This window comes from Gopherus flavomarginatus, chromosome 2, assembly GCF_025201925.1.
Source record: "Gopherus flavomarginatus isolate rGopFla2 chromosome 2, rGopFla2.mat.asm, whole genome shotgun sequence".
NCBI lineage: Eukaryota > Metazoa > Chordata > Testudines > Testudinidae > Gopherus > Gopherus flavomarginatus.
This window is the reverse complement of record NC_066618.1, coordinates 254,602,764-254,621,764: the sequence shown is the minus strand read 5'-3', so window position 1 is coordinate 254,621,764 and position 19,001 is coordinate 254,602,764. Positions and strand designations below refer to the sequence as shown.

The 19,001-nt window shown below is 40.9% G+C and overlaps 1 protein-coding gene across 1 annotated transcript; it reads left to right on the top strand.

The window, feature by feature from the left end:
• The first annotated feature begins 207 nt into the window (after nucleotides 1-207).
• TMEM64 (transmembrane protein 64) lies at nucleotides 208-17,303 on the top strand. Its single transcript, XM_050941140.1, has 3 exons — nucleotides 208-974; nucleotides 8,469-8,624; nucleotides 15,841-17,303. Exons 1-3 carry the CDS (start codon nucleotides 237-239, stop codon nucleotides 16,033-16,035), a joined length of 1,089 nt encoding a protein of 362 aa, XP_050797097.1. The 5' UTR covers nucleotides 208-236; the 3' UTR covers nucleotides 16,036-17,303.
• Nucleotides 17,304-19,001: the final 1,698 nt, after the last annotated feature.

The window sequence follows — 19,001 nt, the reverse complement described above, 5'->3', positions numbered from 1 at the left end:
AGGACCCGGGATCCGCCCGGCCTCCGCTGGGCGGCAGCGAAGCGCGCCCGCCTCTCTCCCGCCGCCGTCAGCAGCTCGGTCTCTTGAGCGCCGCGGGAGCCAGGCCATGGCGGGGCGATGAACGAGCGGCCGCCCCTGCCCAGTGGCTTCGGGGAGCGGGAACTGGCCCAGCGCGGCGGCTCGATCCCCGCCCGGCGGAGCGCGCTGCCGGGCTAGCGCGGGCCGGGCCCAGCGGCATGTGGAGCTCCGGGGGCGCCGTGCTCCAGCTCCTCTGCCGGGCCGCCAAGTTCGCGGCTGCCCAGGGAGCCCGGCAGGACCTCAGCCGCTGGCTGGCCCGGGCTGGCGGAGGCGGGGAGCCGGCCGGCGGCGCTCAGCGAGACCTGGCTGGGCTCCTGCGCGGGCCGTACCCGGCGCCGAACGGGCTGCAGCACTCGGAGCTGCTGCTGTGCCAGCTGCCCGAGGCGGGTGGCGCGGGGCCCGGGCTGCCCGAGGCCAGGACGTGGCGCTGCTCGTGCTGCCTGTTGGGCACCTGCTGGTGCAAGAGCTGCCTGGGCGTGTGCGTCCTGGCCGCGCTGTGCTTCGCCTCGCTGGCCCTAGTGCGCCAGTACGTGCGGGACCTGCTGCTCTGGGCCGAGAGCCTGGACAGCTTGGCCGGGGTGCTGCTCTTCACCGTGGGCTTCATCGTGGTCTCCTTCCCCTGCGGCTGGGGCTACATCGTGCTGAACGTGGCCGCCGGCTACCTGTACGGCTTCGTGCTGGGCATGGGGCTGATGGTGCTCGGGGTCCTCATCGGCACTTTCATCGCCCACGTGGTCTGCAGGAAGCTGCTGGCCCGCTGGGTGCTAGCGAGGATCCAGGGCAGCGAGAAGCTCAGCGCAGTTATCCGCGTAGTAGAGGGAGGAAGCGGCCTCAAAGTGGTGGCCCTGGCCAGGCTCACCCCCATCCCCTTCGGGCTCCAAAACGCGGTGTTCTCGGTGAGTGGCTCCCACAAGCAGGGCCCTGCCTGTGGCGGTAGGGAGTGAGGGGTGTCTTGATTGAAATCAATATGAGTCTCCCACTGACTTTGGTGGGGCCATGATTTTGCCCCATGTAGGTTCATATCAGGGCTGTAGGAACTGACAATTTCCCTGATTTTCACACCACTGAGCATTGCAAAACACACAGCTTCTTTGTAGTCTGAGTTCCTTGCTTTTGCAGTTTCATAATCACAGTTTTTTAGATTGGAAGTCTCTTTCCTCTGTTGCTGTGTGAAAGACCTTCACAAACAGAAATTGCCTTAGGCAAATGTATCCATGCACCTTGCAAAGGTCTGCCCTCAGGGTTGCAGTTGCAAGATCAGGGCCTAATTCATCTGCCTGAACAGACCCTTGGGCCCATGTTAGTGCCCACTGGCTTCCATAGGACAGCACAGCTCTGGCTGCCAGCTCTGGGCCTCCTAGGTGGTGCTGTAAAAACAGTGAAAAGTTAGGTGACTTGCACATAATAAGTGAACTGAAACCACAGTTTTTCTCAGTTCTTTTGGTTGTAATAATTATAAATGTTTGGACTGGAATATGACCATTACATTCAGTAGTCTTTTTTAAAAATTAATCTCCCAATTAGGGTGTGTCTCTTCCAGCGATAGATATGGCATTTTGTTCTCCCCCACCCTCTGCTTTTACAGGCCACCTCTAGGATTGCTTGAGGAAGAAAGTATCGGAGGGGTAGCCGTGTTAGTCTGGATCTGTAAAAGCAGCAAAGAATCCTGTGGCACCTTATAGACTAACAGACGTTTTGGAGCATGAGCTTTCGTGGGTGAATACCCACTTCTTCAGATGCATGTGGTGGAAATATTCAGGGGCAGGTGTATATATATATGCTAGCAAGCAAGCTAGAGATAACGAGGTCAGTTCAATCAGGGAGGATGAGGCCCTGTTCTAGTAGTTGAGGTGTGAAAACCAAGAGAGGAGAAACTGGTTCTGTAGTTGGCAAGCCATTCACAGTCTTTGTTCAATCCTGAGCTGATGGTGTCAAATTTGCAGATGAACTGAAGCTCAGCAGTTTCTCTTTGAAGTCTGGTCCTGAAGTTTTTTTGCTGCAGGATGGCCACCTTAAGGTCTGCTATAGCGTGGCCAGGGAGGTTGAAGTGCTCTCCTACAGGTTTTTGTATATTGCCATTCCTAATGTCTGATTTGTGTCCATTTATCCTTTTCCGTAGAGACTGTCCAGTTTGGCCGATGTACATAGCAGAGGGGCATTGCTGGCATATGATGGCGTACATTACATTGGTGGATGTGCAGGTGAATGAACCAGTGATGGTGTGGCTGATCTGGTTAGGTCCTGTGATGGTGTCGCTGGTGTAGATATGTGGGCAGAGTTGGCATCGAGGTAACTGCACACCGCACCATAATAACTCTAGCTCAGGAACCAATCCATGCAACAAACCTCGATGCCAACTCTGCCCACATATCTACACCAGCGACACCATCACAGGACCTAACCAGATCAGCCACACCATCACTGGTTCATTCACCTGCACATCCACCAATGTAATGTATGCCATCATATGCCAGCAATGCCCCTCTGCTATGTACATCGGCCAAACTGGACAGTCTCTATGGAAAAGGATAAATGGACACAAATCAGACATTAGGAATGGCAATATACAAAAACCTGTAGGAGAGCACTTCAACCTCCCTGGCCACGCTATAGCAGACCTTAAGGTGGCCATCCTGCAGCAAAAAAACTTCAGGACCAGACTTCAAAGAGAAACTGCTGAGCTTCAGTTCATCTGCAAATTTGACACCATCAGCTCAGGATTGAACAAAGACTGTGAATGGCTTGCCAACTACAGAACCAGTTTCTCCTCTCTTGGTTTTCACACCTCAACTACTAGAACAGGGCCTCATCCTCCCTGATTGAACTGACCTCGTTATCTCTAGCTTGCTTGCTAGCATATATATACACCTGCCCCTGAATATTTCCACCACATGCATCTGAAGAATTGGGTATTCACCCACGAAAGCTCATGCTCCAAAACGTCTGTTAGTCTATAAGGTGCCACAGGATTCTTTGCTGCTTTTGAGGAAGAAAGATTCTCAAGACATCAATAGATGAGATTTTGCTGGAATCATTTTAAGTTGATTGTGATAGAAGATTCTCAGTCTTGTATATTATGCAAAAGGAACATAGTATAAAGCAAAATCTCACAGAAGAGAGAGTTTTAAAAGAACTGCCTTTTAAAAGGGATTCACAATGAATGGCTAAATCTGGAGAAAGTCTAATTAAAATGCAAGTTTGATAGGAAGGATGCAGATTCCCTTTAACTAAATGGACACTGCTTTAAAAAAAATCCATTTCTTTCTGAATTTTTTAACCTAAACAATCATAACTGAAAGATGGTAATAATTATTGGGTTTGTTTAGTTTTATGTATTCAACACATTGTGTGTAGTCAGAGCTGACAGGTATGGTGGGTTGGGGTACACTGGCAGAGCTGAGGTGTGCATATAAAAGCCTAAAAAATGGTAAGAATAGAATTAAATTTAATACTTTGATTTACATTCCACCCCAAAATAAAATTGCTACAATGTGAGAGTCCAGGTGGCAATCTCCAGCCACAGTATAAGGCAGTGGGTAGAAGGAAACTAGTTTTTTTTTTTTTTTGGGGGGGGGGGGAGTGGCTGTAACTTGGAGACCCCTCTGTCAAATGACCCCAAATTTGTATCATTAGCATCACCACACACCCTAATGAGGCACACCATATTTCAAAGCAATCTGAGTAACTGTTTAGATTTTAAAGCGCTTACAAGAGTTGAATTTAAACCCTCTAGTCATTTTTCTGTACTAGCAAATGTGCAGTATAAAATTTTTCTTAAATACTGTTCGGTCCAAGTCCCCCAAAGATATAATGTATGCCATGCACTACCTTCATTAATATTCAACAGATTGAGACTGTTTTGCCTTGCATCACATCAATAGTTTGACTTGTAACTCTGAGCAAAAAAAAAAACAACCCCAAAACCGAACCAAAAAAACACCTCGCAACTTTTTGAAAAATGACTTTTTCCCCCCTGGACTTATATCTCCACAACCTCTAACTCAAATCATTTCAGATTTGAATCACTAACATTACTCTCTTGATGCACACTACATTTTAAATGAATCTGACTAAGAATGCCAATTTTAGGGAACTTCAGTGGACCTTTAAACAGATGTCATGATGCAACCTTAACTATCGTAGTGCTCCCATGCAGCTGTAGTATTCACACAAGTTAACAGTATACAAAAATACAAAACAAATTCTATGTATAGGGTCCAGGCTCTGATTTCTGTAGAAACTGACTGACTGAAAAAATTGAGACTTTTTCTTGTAAGATGTCAAGTACTATATTGTTAGAATAGTTTTCCAGCACATTTTAAAGCTTTGGTGATACAGTTTTTTCTCATTAGAATACTCCTTAATATTTTTCCCTAACTATGAAAATTTTGCTGGAGATGCATGACTTTCCTCCTGGCTTCCCACAGAAATATTTTACAACTTTTGGCTTTTCACTTAACCAAGTCATTTTTTGTCACCATTGGAAACCTCTTTTGGATTGCACTCTGATCTGAAATTGGAACATGACCAGCCTGGAACCTTTCCTTGCTCTTCCCCTCCAAGGGATAGGATCAGATAACTGGGAGAGCATTATGGAGATTGACTGTTCCACCCTTTCAAACCACAAGGTCATCCTTCCTCACCAAGGGTTTGATAGGAATTTTCTCACTGGATACTGGGAGGCATACTAAAGGAAGTGTGGCCATATTGGCTTTCCCCTAGGTATTACTCAGCAATTAAAAAGTGAAGAACGGCAGCAAGAAAGGGAGCCTTTTCCAAAAAGTATTCAAGGGAAACTTCTTCACTGGGCCTGGCACTCTCACTGGTGCCAAGGAAACAATCTCCTTTGCTTGTCTCAGACACACAGTCTGAGGAAGAACTAAAGGGGCCCATTGAACCTCTGAATGTAGATACATCTCTGAATGGTTAAAATTCACCAGATGACAATGTGGGTGCATCATCTTCCTCCCCTCTAGAACGTATGTTCCAATTTCACAACTTATGGAAAAGATAGCTACTGCCTTGAACAACCTGTCAGTAACCTTAGAATAAATTACACAGCTGTTTTTCAATATTCTGGGTTCACCCACTTGGCGGAAGATTGTCTTGTCTGTCTTAGATGGCTTATTACAGATGCTAAAATTTATCTAGTTAAACTCAACACCTGGACAGGCAGCTTCTAAAAAAGAAAGGGCTTCTTGTTCTTCTGGAGTCACCCAGCTGCAAATTCATTGGTGGTGGCAACTGCCATTCAAAGAGCTAAAGGGGATCAAGTCCATTCTACCCTTTCTGATAGAGAGGGTAAGAAGTTAGATTTGCTGGGTAGAAAGATGTTCTCACCTGCCACACTCAGCATTAACGTGGCAACTTATCTGGACATTACTGCTTGATACCAATATTACCTGTGGGAGAAAATAGCATTGTTTGTCCAGTGACTGATGGAAGACCAGCTGACCAAAGCCCTTATTGCTAAAGGTCAGCTTGTTGCAAAACATACCTGGAGAGCATCTTCTACTTCTGATATGTCATCTAGAGCTGTAAACTATGTGATTACTTAGAAGTGCCTTGCCCAGGAAAAAAAAAAATCCAGGTATAAGATCTCCCTTTTGATGGTGGAGGAAGAGATGAGGTTCTAGACAAACTGAACTGAATTCAGGTCTGCTGTAAAGTCTTTGGGGATTTCACATCCCCCATGGAAAAGGTTTTGGGTACAAACGTTTTATCAGAGAGAAGTATTATCAGCCTCTACTTCCTATCCCTTTTAAAGGAAACATTACCAGTAGAATCCCCTTATTCAGTGTCAGCATAGACCCAAATCCTGCAAATTGTGAGCAAAAGGCACATGTGCTGCATTGTTTTCTCTGGCACGAGCCTCTTGGTCTTAGGGTTGATGGGATGTACAAGAATCCCAGACCAGTTTTAAACTTACTATCTGCTTCTCCTTCAGTTGGAAATGGTCTTTTCTATGTCCTTACTTGTTGTGGGACAAAATTAGAAACGCAAATTTAGATATCTGGAAGTAAAATGCTATACTATATATTCACAACGGGAAGAAGTCCCTAAGGATTCTTTGTGATTTGTTTCCCAATTCCATTAGATTTAATGACAAGGCCCTACTTAGCAAATCTTGTATCTTCTTTAGTATTTTAAAGACAGTAATAGCACTGACTGCATCCTCTTGATAATAAAGGTCTGTGCATAGTTCCATGGCCCAGATTCCTACCGTGTTTTTTTTTTTTAAGAAGTACTCTTCTGAGAACATCTGTCAAATAATAAGGTCTAGAGTAGTCATTCATATATCTGTCAATATACCCATTGCGAGAAAATATATTAGCCATGTTGCTGGCATATGTTCAAATCTAGCAAGCAAAATTTGCAATATGTATTTTGGAAATATCTTAAGTTATTTGAGGAGAGTGGAAAATTATCTTCTTTCAGTGAAATAACAAAACCAAACCCTGATCTTTTATTTTCCATTTTCCCTCTCCCTTCCCCAAAAAACCTTTCACTAATATTTCATGTTAAGAACTTTTTGGGATTTTGGCAATGTGACTTAACTTTTCAAAATAACATTTCTATGATAATAAATTATTTAATCTGATTTAAAATAATTACACTGCCCTTAATGGTGCACTCACAGAATAGTCACTAATTTCATCGCACAGCCCTTAAAATAACTTAACTCTGATGTCTTTGTCCTTGTCTTTGACTTTTTACAGATTTGTGCCATTGTCAGTTATTTCCTTTGTAGAAGCTCAGTGGCACTGACTCTGTTTAATTAGAACTTTAGAAGTTGTTTTCTTTCATGTAATGTGTTCTGTTGGATAGTCTGCAGAAATTCTTTAGGAACAAGTGACAGCTTGCTTCAAACTGCCATCAGGTCTGTGAATCAAATAATCACAGCAATCCAGTCTTTAAGCACACGTTGCTAGAGCCATTCCGAAGTCAATAGATATGTTTGACAATGACTTTTTGGCAAGACTAGTATTTGTCAGTGTTGTCATTAACAGACTGATTTTTATTAATGTCTCAATACCATATCATTTATTGTGACTGATCAGTATATTGAGGACCTATTTTTACTTTACTTGTGTATCTTACTACTTACCTCCATTCTACAAACTGAAGATCCAAGTTGGTCTTGTGGACTGTTTTGTTAATGTTATGATGTGTACACCACTTTTATAGCTAAACAGTTTAAACCACCACAATGAGAGGCCTAAGACTTTATCAGAGAGATTTTTCAGCGTATGTACTCAAAACATCAGTTCATAAAAATCAGTGGAAGGAAACTTTTTCCCATCACGCAACCTCTGGTAAGCTTTTTCAGGAATTCTTTTTTGAAATGAGTTGGTGGTCTTTTTGTTTTTTAGATTGTCATATCAGAATTGATGCCAATTGGCATCATTGTTGACAGCTTCCACAGAGAGGTCATGGCTGAAAGAGTTTGGCAGTTGAATTATTCTCTCAGCCCTAAAAGTGGTCCCTTCAAGTCAGGATTGAATCACATTGGCTAAGAATGTGCTGTTGCCAGTGCTTAGCCTGTTTTGTTGGAGTCAGGAGAGAATGAAAACTTCCGTGTCTAAAGCTGTCAGACCTACACCTTTCATAATCACCAAGGAAAATAATCCAGGTATCTGTAGATTAGTTTATGTCCCTTAGCATCCATAAAATTGTATTCACTTTATTTTGAACTCATTCTCTTGCCTTTTGCTTTCATTGCCTGCATAAATACATCTTATGTCCTTCTGGACTCTCATCTTTTATATTCCTCGATTTCTCAACCTCTCCTGATCCCATTTGACTTTATTTAGCTAGTACTGTGTACCTTGCCTCAGTACAAATTGTCTGCATAACAGCTAAGAGCTACTCAAAATGGAAAAAGAAACTCAGGGCTTGTTGGGGCAGGAAAGGGGGACTCAAAAGAACATTCACATTTCCTTTTTTCTGTTTTTCATCACCACTTTCAAAAATTTCTGGCTAGCTCTAATTCTGCGCCTTGGCCAATTAAAACGTAATATAAAAAACCTTCCATGAAGGATGTTTTAAATAATTCATATTTTTTTCCTTCCAGAAATATTGTAGCTACACTTCATGCATTTTAACTAAGCAAAGGGATAGCGTAATTGCATCCTTAGGATGTCCAGTTAAAGGTGCAGCCCAGCAAAAGATGGAATATAATTGAACAGAATTTTAAAAGGGAAAGTTTAAAAGTGTTGCCTTGTTGAATTGATCCTTTACTGAACTTTTGCACTCAGTCATTTTCAGAATATTGTAATATAATGAATTCTAAACTTTTGCTTAGACGGTTGTGGGGGAGGCAGTCAAGACTGGTTATGGGAAAATTATATCGAAATTGTACATCGCTTTTCACACTTGATTTCATTTAGATTACAGATCTGTCGTTACCCAACTATCTAATGGCTTCCTCAGTTGGACTGCTTCCTACTCAGCTCCTGAACTCCTACTTAGGCACCACCTTGCGAACTATGGAAGATGTCATTGCAGAACAAAGTGTTAGTGGCTATTTTATATTTACTTTACAGGTGAGTGGTTTTTAAAAATGATTTAATATTATTTTCATAGTCATTAATCTTAAAGCCAGGATATTCATTGTAGTTTGGGTGACTCTGGAGACAAAGCAGTTACATTTGGAATTTTTTGCATGTGGCCATACTAGTTGAGGGTTGTGATCTTGTTCGTCCTCCAACTAATGGGAGACATTCTAGGAAAATCCAGCAGGAATACTGGTGATTCAGTGGGTTGGACAATCTTCTTTGAGTTGTTACTGAACCAGTGTCCTAACATGATCTTAGGTATTACTATGCTGTTGGTGATGATGGACAAGAGTCTTTCCTGTGATCCGTACCTTTTGTGCCTCTGGTGGCACAAAGAGTCTAAAAGCCAGTGGATCTCCCAGGTGGGGATTTCTCCCAGTGTGTGTGCATCTGACATAGAAACAGCATAACTGGTTCCTCCTCCACCAGCTTCTCTAGCCTCTAATATAAGGGGAATATAGGGAGATGAGAGAGGCTGAGTTTTTGGAGTGCTAATGAGCTCAGCTAGTCTCTGTTACTGTAGTGAGCCATTAGGGCAATAGCCATTCACTCCACTTTGGAGCCTCCCTTAAGCCCAAAATATCTACCCTGTTCCATTTCAGCATTGTCTGTGCTTCAGTATTAGAAGACTATAGGATGATCCCAGCTTGTACAGTTTTTAGATGAAAGGTGCTATAGAAATAAGTAGTTGTAGTGGTGACCTCTTGAAACATTCCCATTTAGAAAGTAATTCTGACTTAATGAGAAGTATGAATTAAGAACTTTTATAACAATGGTCATACTGGGTCAGACTAGTGGTCCATCTAGCGCCCAGTATCCTGTCTTCTGACAGTGATCAGTACCAGATACTTCAGAGGGAATGAAGAAAACAAGGCAATTATTGAATGATCCATTACCTATTGTTCAGTCAAAGCTTCTGGTAGTCAGAGATTTAGGGACGCCTGGAGAATGATGTGTCTCTGATCATCTTGGCTAATAGTTCCATAGAATTACAGAATATCGGTTGGAAGAGACCTCAGGGGGTCATCTAGTCCAACCCCCTGCTCAAAGCAGGACCAATTCCCAACTAAATCATCCCAGCCAGGACTTTGTCAAGCCTGACCGTAAAAACTTCTAAGGAAGAAGATTCCACCACCTCCCTAGGTAACCCATTCCAGTGCTTCACCACTCTCTGAGTGAAAAAGTTTTTCCTAATTTTCAACCTAATTTCCATCAATGGCTATCATGCAGGAATTTACCTAATTTTTGTTGAACCCAGTTACTCTTTTGGCCTTCACAACATCCCATGCCAATGAGTTCCATGGCTTGATGGTGGATTGTGTGAAGTTTTACTTCCTCTGTTTGTTTTTAAACCTGCTGCCTATTAATTTCAGTGAGTGACCCCTGGTTCTTGTGTTACACTTCCCTGTTCACATTCTCCACATGAGTCATGATTTTATAGACCTCTGTTTACTCAAAAGTTGATTTACAGTTAACATGTCATTAAATCCTAGGCAGCGAGCAACATTGTTAGATCCCTTGAGTGGAGAACATGGTGAACTGGCATTGCTATACTAGTAGCAGAAGAGGCATTAAAGCGTCGCCTGACACTGTCAGTTAATTTAATATTGGTTTGGATTTGAATAGCAATTACAGCCATTTGCTTCCAAATTTTCAGATCATACTGTAGTTGTCTTGTGCACTTTTTATAATCTTAAAACCTCTTTATAAAAAGAATAAGATACAAAATGAACACCAGGCCCCATTTAAATAAATTAGTATGTGCTACTTGTTTGCTGAATGAAGCTTGCTTGAGAATATTGACATTTGTGTAACAGCATGGGCTAAATAAACTGAAAAGGTAATGAGAGAAAACAATGGTTATTTGAACATCTTTCATTTTACTTATGAAGCTCTGTTACTGGGCTAGTTCTGGGGTTGTTTGTTTTAAATATTGCTGAGGGCTAAATCCAGCCACCCCATTCATGGGTACAGAGGCTGCCTATGTAGTGTAACTGGCATGGTTCAGGGGCAGTTGGGGAGGCTGGATATAGGAAGGGATCAGAAGAGGAGGTGACTCAAGAGTTGGGGGAAGGATTACTGGAGGAGTCCTTTAATTCACCACTGCCCACTTCTCGTGCTTTTTTCCAGCACTTTGCCTGGCTACCAGGGCTGGACATTGGGGCCCTAATGAGTAATTTAGAGCTCAGTAAATAGCTTAAAAAAACAACTACTCTGAACGTTTCTGAAATATGAAATGTGGTTTGCTCTAGCTACTTTTGTGGTTGCTTTCAGAGAATATTCTAAGGGATAAGCTTACTGGCAGTAATGTTTGTCAAAATGAAATGTTTTGAACATTGCTTGTGAACATTTTGGTATGAATGTTCAGTTGACAGATCAAATATTTTTAGAAACTGTTTTGAATAATTCTGAATAAAATTTTCCCAAAGTTGTTAAACGCTTCATGCATAGTTTAAACAAGGCTAAATTTGTCAAACAGTACTATTTAACCGAGCTTTATCAAACAGCAGCAGAAGTTAATGTGGTTTGGGGCGTGGGGAGAGTCAAAATCATATATTTCAATGTGTAAGATTTAGTAATAAATGTTAAGTATCTTTGGCACTGTTCATATAACTTGTATGCAAAAAGATCCCTTCACCCACATTGAGCCCCATTGACTTCAGAGGGTCTCTGCCTGCAGACAGCAAATTGTGAGGACAGAGCTTTGATTTTTAATTAGCAGGATACCAATGCAAAATGCCCTTTTGAATGTTTGGGACCTCTGGAGTAAGCCACTCAAACAGGAAGTGTGTGAAGTTATATCACCTTTGACTGTTTTATCAGTCATTATGGAGTTAATAGATCTGGCCCTGGTCAGTATCTGTGCTCAGCAAAAGAAAATAAGATGCTGCAACAATTACCATTGATTATTGACTAGCTTCATAGTTTTTAAGACTAGAAAGGGCCACTAGATCATCTAGCCTTATGTCTCGTATAACACCGGCCATATAATTTCACCCGGTTACCTCTCTTGTTGAGCCCAATGACTTGTGTTTAGCTGAAAGATGTTTTCCAGAAAGGCATCCAGTGTAGATTAAGACTTTGAGATGGAGAACCCACCACTTGTCTTGGTAGTTTATTCCAATAGTTAATTGCCTTAACTGTTTAAATGTGTGCCTTATTTCTAATTTGTCTGGCTTCAGCTTCCAGTTATTGGTCCTTGTTTTGTCTCTTTCCACTAGATTAAAGAGCCCTGTAAAACTTGGTATCTTTTCCTTGCAGTGGTACTTTGAGAGGTGACTTGATTACACTGTCTGTCTTTTTGATAAACTAAACAGATTGAGCTCTGTAAATCTGTCACTGTAAGGCATTTTCCCCCCATCCCTTGATTCATTTTTGTAGTGGTAGTAGTTGGCAGGTTTCTGAGCTAGAAGGGAACCATCCTCAGCTTTGTGCAGTGTATGGGATATTGTACTGCTGAAAGTGCTGTCTTTCAGATGAGGCTTAAATGAGAATTTGATCATTTTGTTAAAGATTCTGTGGCACTTTTTGAATGGTATTAATCTTGCTGCCCTTGCCCAGTTTCAATGTTAGTAGTTACTTCCGCCTACTTGGAATTCCTTCTGTAGTTCCACTTGGAAAGTTCTTATTAATTTTGCTTTTCTAAGAACAATTGTTTATCCTTGGGGCAGAATGATTTGCCACACTTCACCCTGGAGGCGACTTTATTTAAGTGGTGAGTGCTTCCTATTTCAAATAGTGCCAATAGGTGCCGACTCTGTGGGTGCAGGAGGTGCTGGGGGGGAGCGGGAGGAGCAGGATGGGTTGCACTTGGAGGAGGGGATGGAACCTTTCAGGAAAAGGCGGAGCAGAGGTAGGAAGGAGGTGAGGCCTGGGGCAGAGCAGGGGTTTGAGCACTCCCAGGGCCCAGAGGAAGCAGCTACCTATGGTGAACACGTAGAGCAGTGGTTCTCAAAGCTGGTCCGCCACTTGTTTAGGGAAAGCCCCTGGCGGGCCAGACCGTTTTGTTTATCTGTCACATCTGCGGTTTGCTGTCCCGGGCCAATGGGGGCTGCGGGAAGGGCGGCCAGCACATTCCTTGGCCCATGCCGCATCGTGCAGCCCCCATTGGCCTGGGATGGCGAACCGCTGCCAGTGGGAGCCGTGATTGGCCAAACCTGCAGATGTGGCGGGTAAACAAACCAGCCCGGCCTGCCAGGGGCTTTCCCTGAACAAGTGACAGACTGGCTTTGAGAAGCACTGACATAGTGGGACAATGTTAGGTCAAATGTGACTCCAAATTTAGGTTTTATATCTCCATATAAACTTTTAAAATAGAGCTGAAGAGTAGCCGTGTTTCTGTGGGGGTTATTGTTTAAATCTCAGCTGAAACAGTTTTCAAGCCAATTAACGTTTCCCTGAAGTGTTTACAATAAAACATTCCAAATTGTGCTGCTGTGGAACCTAAAGGTGAAATTGACTGTTTCCTTAAATGAGGTTAAATGAAAACGTGAGCAACAAGAATAGTGGGAATATTCAGTTAAGATTTAATAACAGTTTGGTTTTGTGGTATTCCTGTTTGTCTAGGAGTATGTGGTGTGTTTTAATGTAGGAAGCAATATTTTGAAATTACTTTCATCCTTCCAGAATCCTTTTTTCAGGTTGCAAAACAACTTGTATTCTAAGCCCTATTTTGAATTCCTTACCACCACTTTGTAAGTTTCTGACTAAAACTGTCTTCTGACTGAAAACATTCAGGTGTAGCCTCTGCTCAGAGAATAATTTTGTCTCTATGGAACATTTGAAGTTAATTTATGTTGGGATGTTTGAAACAAGTTGTGTTTTTGTATCTTGCACTGAAGTGTTTTTAGGTTTTTGGGGTCCACTGCTGCTTCAGATGGCTTGATAAAGTATTTTATATGTGATGGTCCTTAATGCAAACTCAAATTCCTTACATTTGGGAATTTTAGATTCTGTGGGGTTACATTTTTTGGAGGGTCAGAGCGAGTTCTACCTGAGCTAAAATATGTTTATTTGGGATTGTTTAGTTCAGCTAGACTTAGCTAAAGTGGGGTAACCTCTTCAAGTGGTTCTTGTTAGAGAAAACCTGTGTTTTGAACAGCTGGAAAGCAGTTTTGTTTTTTAGTCGTTCCCCTGACAACCATAGCTGAGGCTTCACTGAAACAACACACTATGCTGGTGGAGTTAACTTTGAGGCATCACTGGAGATATATAGGTCTTAAGAAGCAAAACCCATTCAGCTGTTGTTTTTTAATTACAAGAGCATTAAAAAGGCTTCAATTGGGGCCTGGGGGGAAGGGGAATCCCAGACACATTCATTTAAGATTGAGACTATAATGTCCTCCTCCATGTTGTAAAAGCAGGGAATTTGAAGATTAATTCCTAAAGTCAACCTTAATTTTGTAACTCAGCCTAATCTCCATCTATACAAGAGACCTCCATCCTATCAACATTTCATAGAATCATACATTATTAGGGTTGGAAGGGACCTCAAGAGATCTAGTCCAACTCCCTGCTCAAAGCAGGACCAATCCCCAAATGGCCCTGTCAGGGATTGAGCTCACAACCCTGAGTTTGGCAGGCCAATGCTCAAACCACTGAGCTATCCCTTCCCCCTCCCCTCCTGTGAAGCTCACAAATTATAGAATCCTAGAAATGTAGGGTTGTAAGGAACCTTCAGAAGTCAAGTCTAGCCCCCTGGGCTGAGGCAGTATCAAGTAAACCCAGACCATCCAAACTGTTTTTAAAAACCTGCAGTGATGGAGATTCCACAACCTTCCCTGGAAGTTTATTCCAGAGCTTAACTACCGTTACAGTTGGAAAACTTTTCCTAATATCTAATCCTAAATCTCCCTTTCTGCAGGTTAACCCTATTGCTGCTTTTCCTGCCTTTGGGGGACGTCGAGAACAATTGATCAGTCTTCTTTTATAACAGCTCTTAACATATTTGAAGACTGTTATCAGCTCCCTCTTTGGTCATATTTTTTCAGTATTTGCTCAGTATTCTTTAACCTTTCGTCATTGGTCAGGTTTTCTAAACCTTCTAAACATTTGTTTTGCTCTCCTCTCGACACTCTCCAATTTGCCCACATCTTTCCTAAAGCATGGTGTCCAGAACTGCACACAATACGACAGCTGAGGCCTTACCAGTGCCAAGTAGAGCGGGACAACTATCTCCATGTCTTATATACAACACTCTTATTAATATACCCCAGAATTATATTTTTCCCTTTTCACAGTTGCTTCTTGTTGTTGACTTATATCCAATTTGTGATCCACTGTAACCCCAGATCCTTTTAGCAGTACTACCACCGAGCCAGTTATTCTGCATTTTGTAGCTGTGCATTTGATTTCCCTCCCCCCCTCCCCGACCCCCAATGTGAGCATTCAGACTGTTGGGCTGCAGTAATGGGTTTGGAGTTTTCCTATAAGTTGCTGCTGTAAATGATACACTGCTTGGGATATTTATTCTCACAATTAAACCCTTTGGATTCACTTTTTCCTTGGTACTGCAGAGATCCACCTCACATCTGCAGTTGTAAAATTCCTTCATGGGCAAGGTTAAATAGGTGTCCTGAATGCCATCCTAGTCTATTCCGTCGTGTTGTACTATACAGGGACTGCAGGAGCCTAGGCAATGCTCTGTTGCTTCTGAATGTGTTCAGTAATGGAGGGCCAAGAGAGAAAATAGCTTGTTTTCTTTTGCCCCCGACATCAGTAGAGTATTATCTCTACTGTTCTGCAAATCGCACATCTGTATCAGAATGTAACTGATCATTTGAATTAATTTTACTTGATATCTACTAGGAAAGTGCTGTGGTTCGCACCCCCACGTGTACCTGTCCTTGGGAGTAGGAAGAGGGATTTCTTTACCAGGAGATGAATAGCAAAACCACCTTTACAAGTGTGTCAGTTATAACCGCATATGGAAGAAAGCACCTAGATTTAGAGCACCTGCCTATTCTGAAGTCGTATCTAATCTCTGGCTTCTCGCATATCAATGCAGTGTATTAGAATGGATTATCCTGTTGGTTAGGCTTATCTTCCTCTGAATGCATTTACCTCCAAACATTAACAAGTGATCTATAAAGCTGTGTACTGAGAACTTCTTATCTTAATGCTTCACCTAAAGTATTTGCTTTGTATTCCTGTTTTTTGCTCTATATCTTTTTTTCAATTGCAGTGTGTTTGTTTTTGTTCATAGATTGTTATAAGCATCGGTCTCATGTTTTATGTTGTTCACCGAGCTCAAGTGGAATTGAACGCAGCTATTGTAGCATGTGAAATGGAAATGAAAACTTCCTTTGCTTCAGGCAGCCAACCAAGCATCACTTCTTCAACAACATTCTGCAACAAGAGGACAATAGCATTTTCTGGGGGTGGGATCAATATTGTGTGATTTTTAAAGTATTAAAAATGTAAGGTTTTGTAATTGTAAGCTATTGCCTAGAAATGTCTATGGACAACTATAACCAGTGTAAAAAAACAAAAGAATCCAAATGGTTACAGGTTGTACTGTGACACAGACCAACTCACCAGTTATTAAATTGCACAAGAAGGGTGATATTTAGCAAGGAACAATAGATAGTTAACCAACTTTGAAATGTAGATGCAAATTACTGCACCTTTTGTCCTTTATTATGCCTGTCATGATCTGTAGCCTGCACTTTAGATTTTGTTTTGTGTTTGCTCCAAGAAACTGATAAAAATGGCCCAGAGGTAAATATTTTTCTGCTTAGCATTATTTATAAGGTTGAATAATTATATACAGTAGATCTTTATTACTGAAAGATGAGTGAGTAAAAAGTATGCAGTTCAATGTACAATACTCTTGAATGTGCTTTGCTGTGGAAATATTTCCAGAAATGATAGTGTATTACTTTGCTAATTATGGGACCATTTGGCTTTCCCTCCATATTTTATTTTAAAAAAAGAGAACCCTATATAAATTTTTGGTTGAATGTATTTTTGTAAATCATTGAAATGTTGCAGAGCCACTTGTACTTATTCACACAAGCTTAAATCCTACATTGTGGGACTGAAGTGCTCTTAAATAACATTTTAAGTTACACTGTGTAATATGCAAAGTAAAAGGGAAACTACAGAGGACAGAATGGGTTATGGTGAATATAGCACTATCTGAGGGAGAACTCATGAGTTATCTGCTCCAGTGACTTTACCACATGGATTGTAGCAAAAGGGCTGTTCCATTGCAATTCTATTTATAAATGTTTTTTAAATAATTTAAAGGATGGATTTTTGTTTTCATTGCATGTGATGCGTACAGTAAGAATAGGGACCTAAATCTCTCCCTGTCACACACATGTTGGGATACTAGCGTAAGGGGTCTTAGACTAAGGTGGCCTTTATTATATAGTGGTGAAAATCCTTTTTTCCTTTTAAAAACACTTTAAAAATCAAACTAATTCCAGTCACTCTTTCTCCTCTCATTACATTCTAAAACGATTTAAACTATTGTACCCTTAGGTAGAAATGCAAACTAGAGGCTTTCCTTCAGATAAATTAATAGAAAAGGACAGCAATGTCTTTGAGACTCAGGAATTCAGAATCCATTTTGAAAAGGACAAAATTATACTAGAATTATGAGATAGTGCTCCTGTTGTGTGAGCTGTGGATTGTTCTTCAGTATGTTAGTGCTTGTGTGTGTAGATACAGTATCTTTGTGTTTTTATACATATATGTATGTGTGAGTTACATACTGTAAATATACATATAAACTCTACTCAGCTGCCTCAAACAGGTGAAAAGTAACTGGCACAAAAATAGCTTGATTTATTACCTTTTCTTTTGAGAAATGACCTTTGTAGTTATTTTTGTTTTAGCTATAAAAATCATTTCTGGTCTTTTGAGATTTTGTGTTAGAATGTAATTGCTTATTACAGTGCTTCCTTTGTGTAAGGCTGTTGTTAGGATGTGCAAGCATAGGATTTACCAGTGATTAAATAAATCACTTCTTGTAGAGGACAAGGGCCTTTGAAAGTATCTGGGAAGCAGAGATTTGTTAACCTTTTAACAGTCTTATAGTGAGGATGTATCATATTTAAAAAAAATTGATACCTACAGACTTCGCAGTAGTGCAAGTATCCTTTGTAGACCCCTGTTCTTACGTCTTGTGATGTCAGGAGCTGAATTAGGTAAATGAAACAGTGAAGTTAGAAATCTCTTTTTAAAGAGACTATTGGTACATGCCTTGAGGTGGGAGGCCAACATGTGCATACACACACAAAACAGCTGCATTCCTTTTCTGTATGAAAACCATGAGAGAACTGGATTACTTCTTGATGGCATTATAAGTCATCAAATAATGATTGATTCCTTTAGTAACAAAGTTTTTTCTTCCAAGAATAATCCCAGTAAATGAATGGATCTGAACTTTACTCCATGTGGGTTGAACCAACAAAGGTGTATTTGTGTGTGAGGTGTCTTATTTGTTTAACTAATTTAAGCAGGCATTGATCATTTAATAACATTTCCCAAATACATATTTTGAAGTGCTTTTATTTAATATTTTGTAACCAGAGTAGCTTCACTATGTGAATGCTTTTTGTAGTATGGAATTAGTTCTTAGAATTATTGCATTTTGCTTGATGCTTGTAATACTTGTGTACAGGTTAATGGGAAATATGCATTAAAAAGAACTATTTCTATTTCATGCCAATCATAATTTTATACAATAAATTCTTTAAACAAATATGTTTTATGCATTAAATTTTCCCAAGTTGCTGTGAAGAGGTAGTTTGTTTTCCTTTGCAGTCACCTCCCAGAAATGTTTGGTTCTCTCTTTTTGCCTGGAAAAGTCTATAGTGACAGAACTAGTGAATTTATTATATAAGATTAAAGAAACTGAGTAGTTGATGGGAAGGGATTTCTAGTCTACTTAATTTTTTTCCATTAACACCTGTTTAACATCACCAAATGTCTGGGACGTTAACTGAAGATTCAGCTTTGAAAGCATGATAGTTCACAAATACATAGCTGAGAAATCTGCTAATCTAGGGAAGACCATGAGTCTTGAGATAGATATAGATAGATTTAAAGAGCGGAAATAAAATCTGGTTTGGGAAACTGTCTTGGAGAATCCTTTTTAGGTTGTTTTCATAGATGATAAAAAAGGGCATGAATCCAATTAAAATTTTTTTGCATGTCACCTTTACAAACTTGTTTGAGCTACAATGTTCAGTTTAATTTGTTTGAAATAAATAAACCTAAATTACAGATAACTGAAAAGATAGAAATGGAAGTATTTGAGTTTATTGGCACTAGAAGAATAGCAAGGGAAACTGTAGCAAAAGGACAAAAGTCAGCTTTACACTAAGTGCTTACTAGCAATGGCTTCTTCATTTA

Bases quoted from the DNA above. Each gene is read 5' to 3' on its own strand.
- TMEM64 (XM_050941140.1), top strand. From the start codon at position 237: ATGTGGAGCTCCGGGGGCGCCGTGCTCCAGCTCCTCTGCCGGGCCGCC. The intron at 975-8,468 runs GTGAGTGGCTCC...GATTTCATTTAG, and splicing joins TCCAAAACGCGGTGTTCTCG to ATTACAGATCTGTCGTTACC. The intron at 8,625-15,840 runs GTGAGTGGTTTT...TTTTGTTCATAG, and splicing joins ATTTTATATTTACTTTACAG to ATTGTTATAAGCATCGGTCT.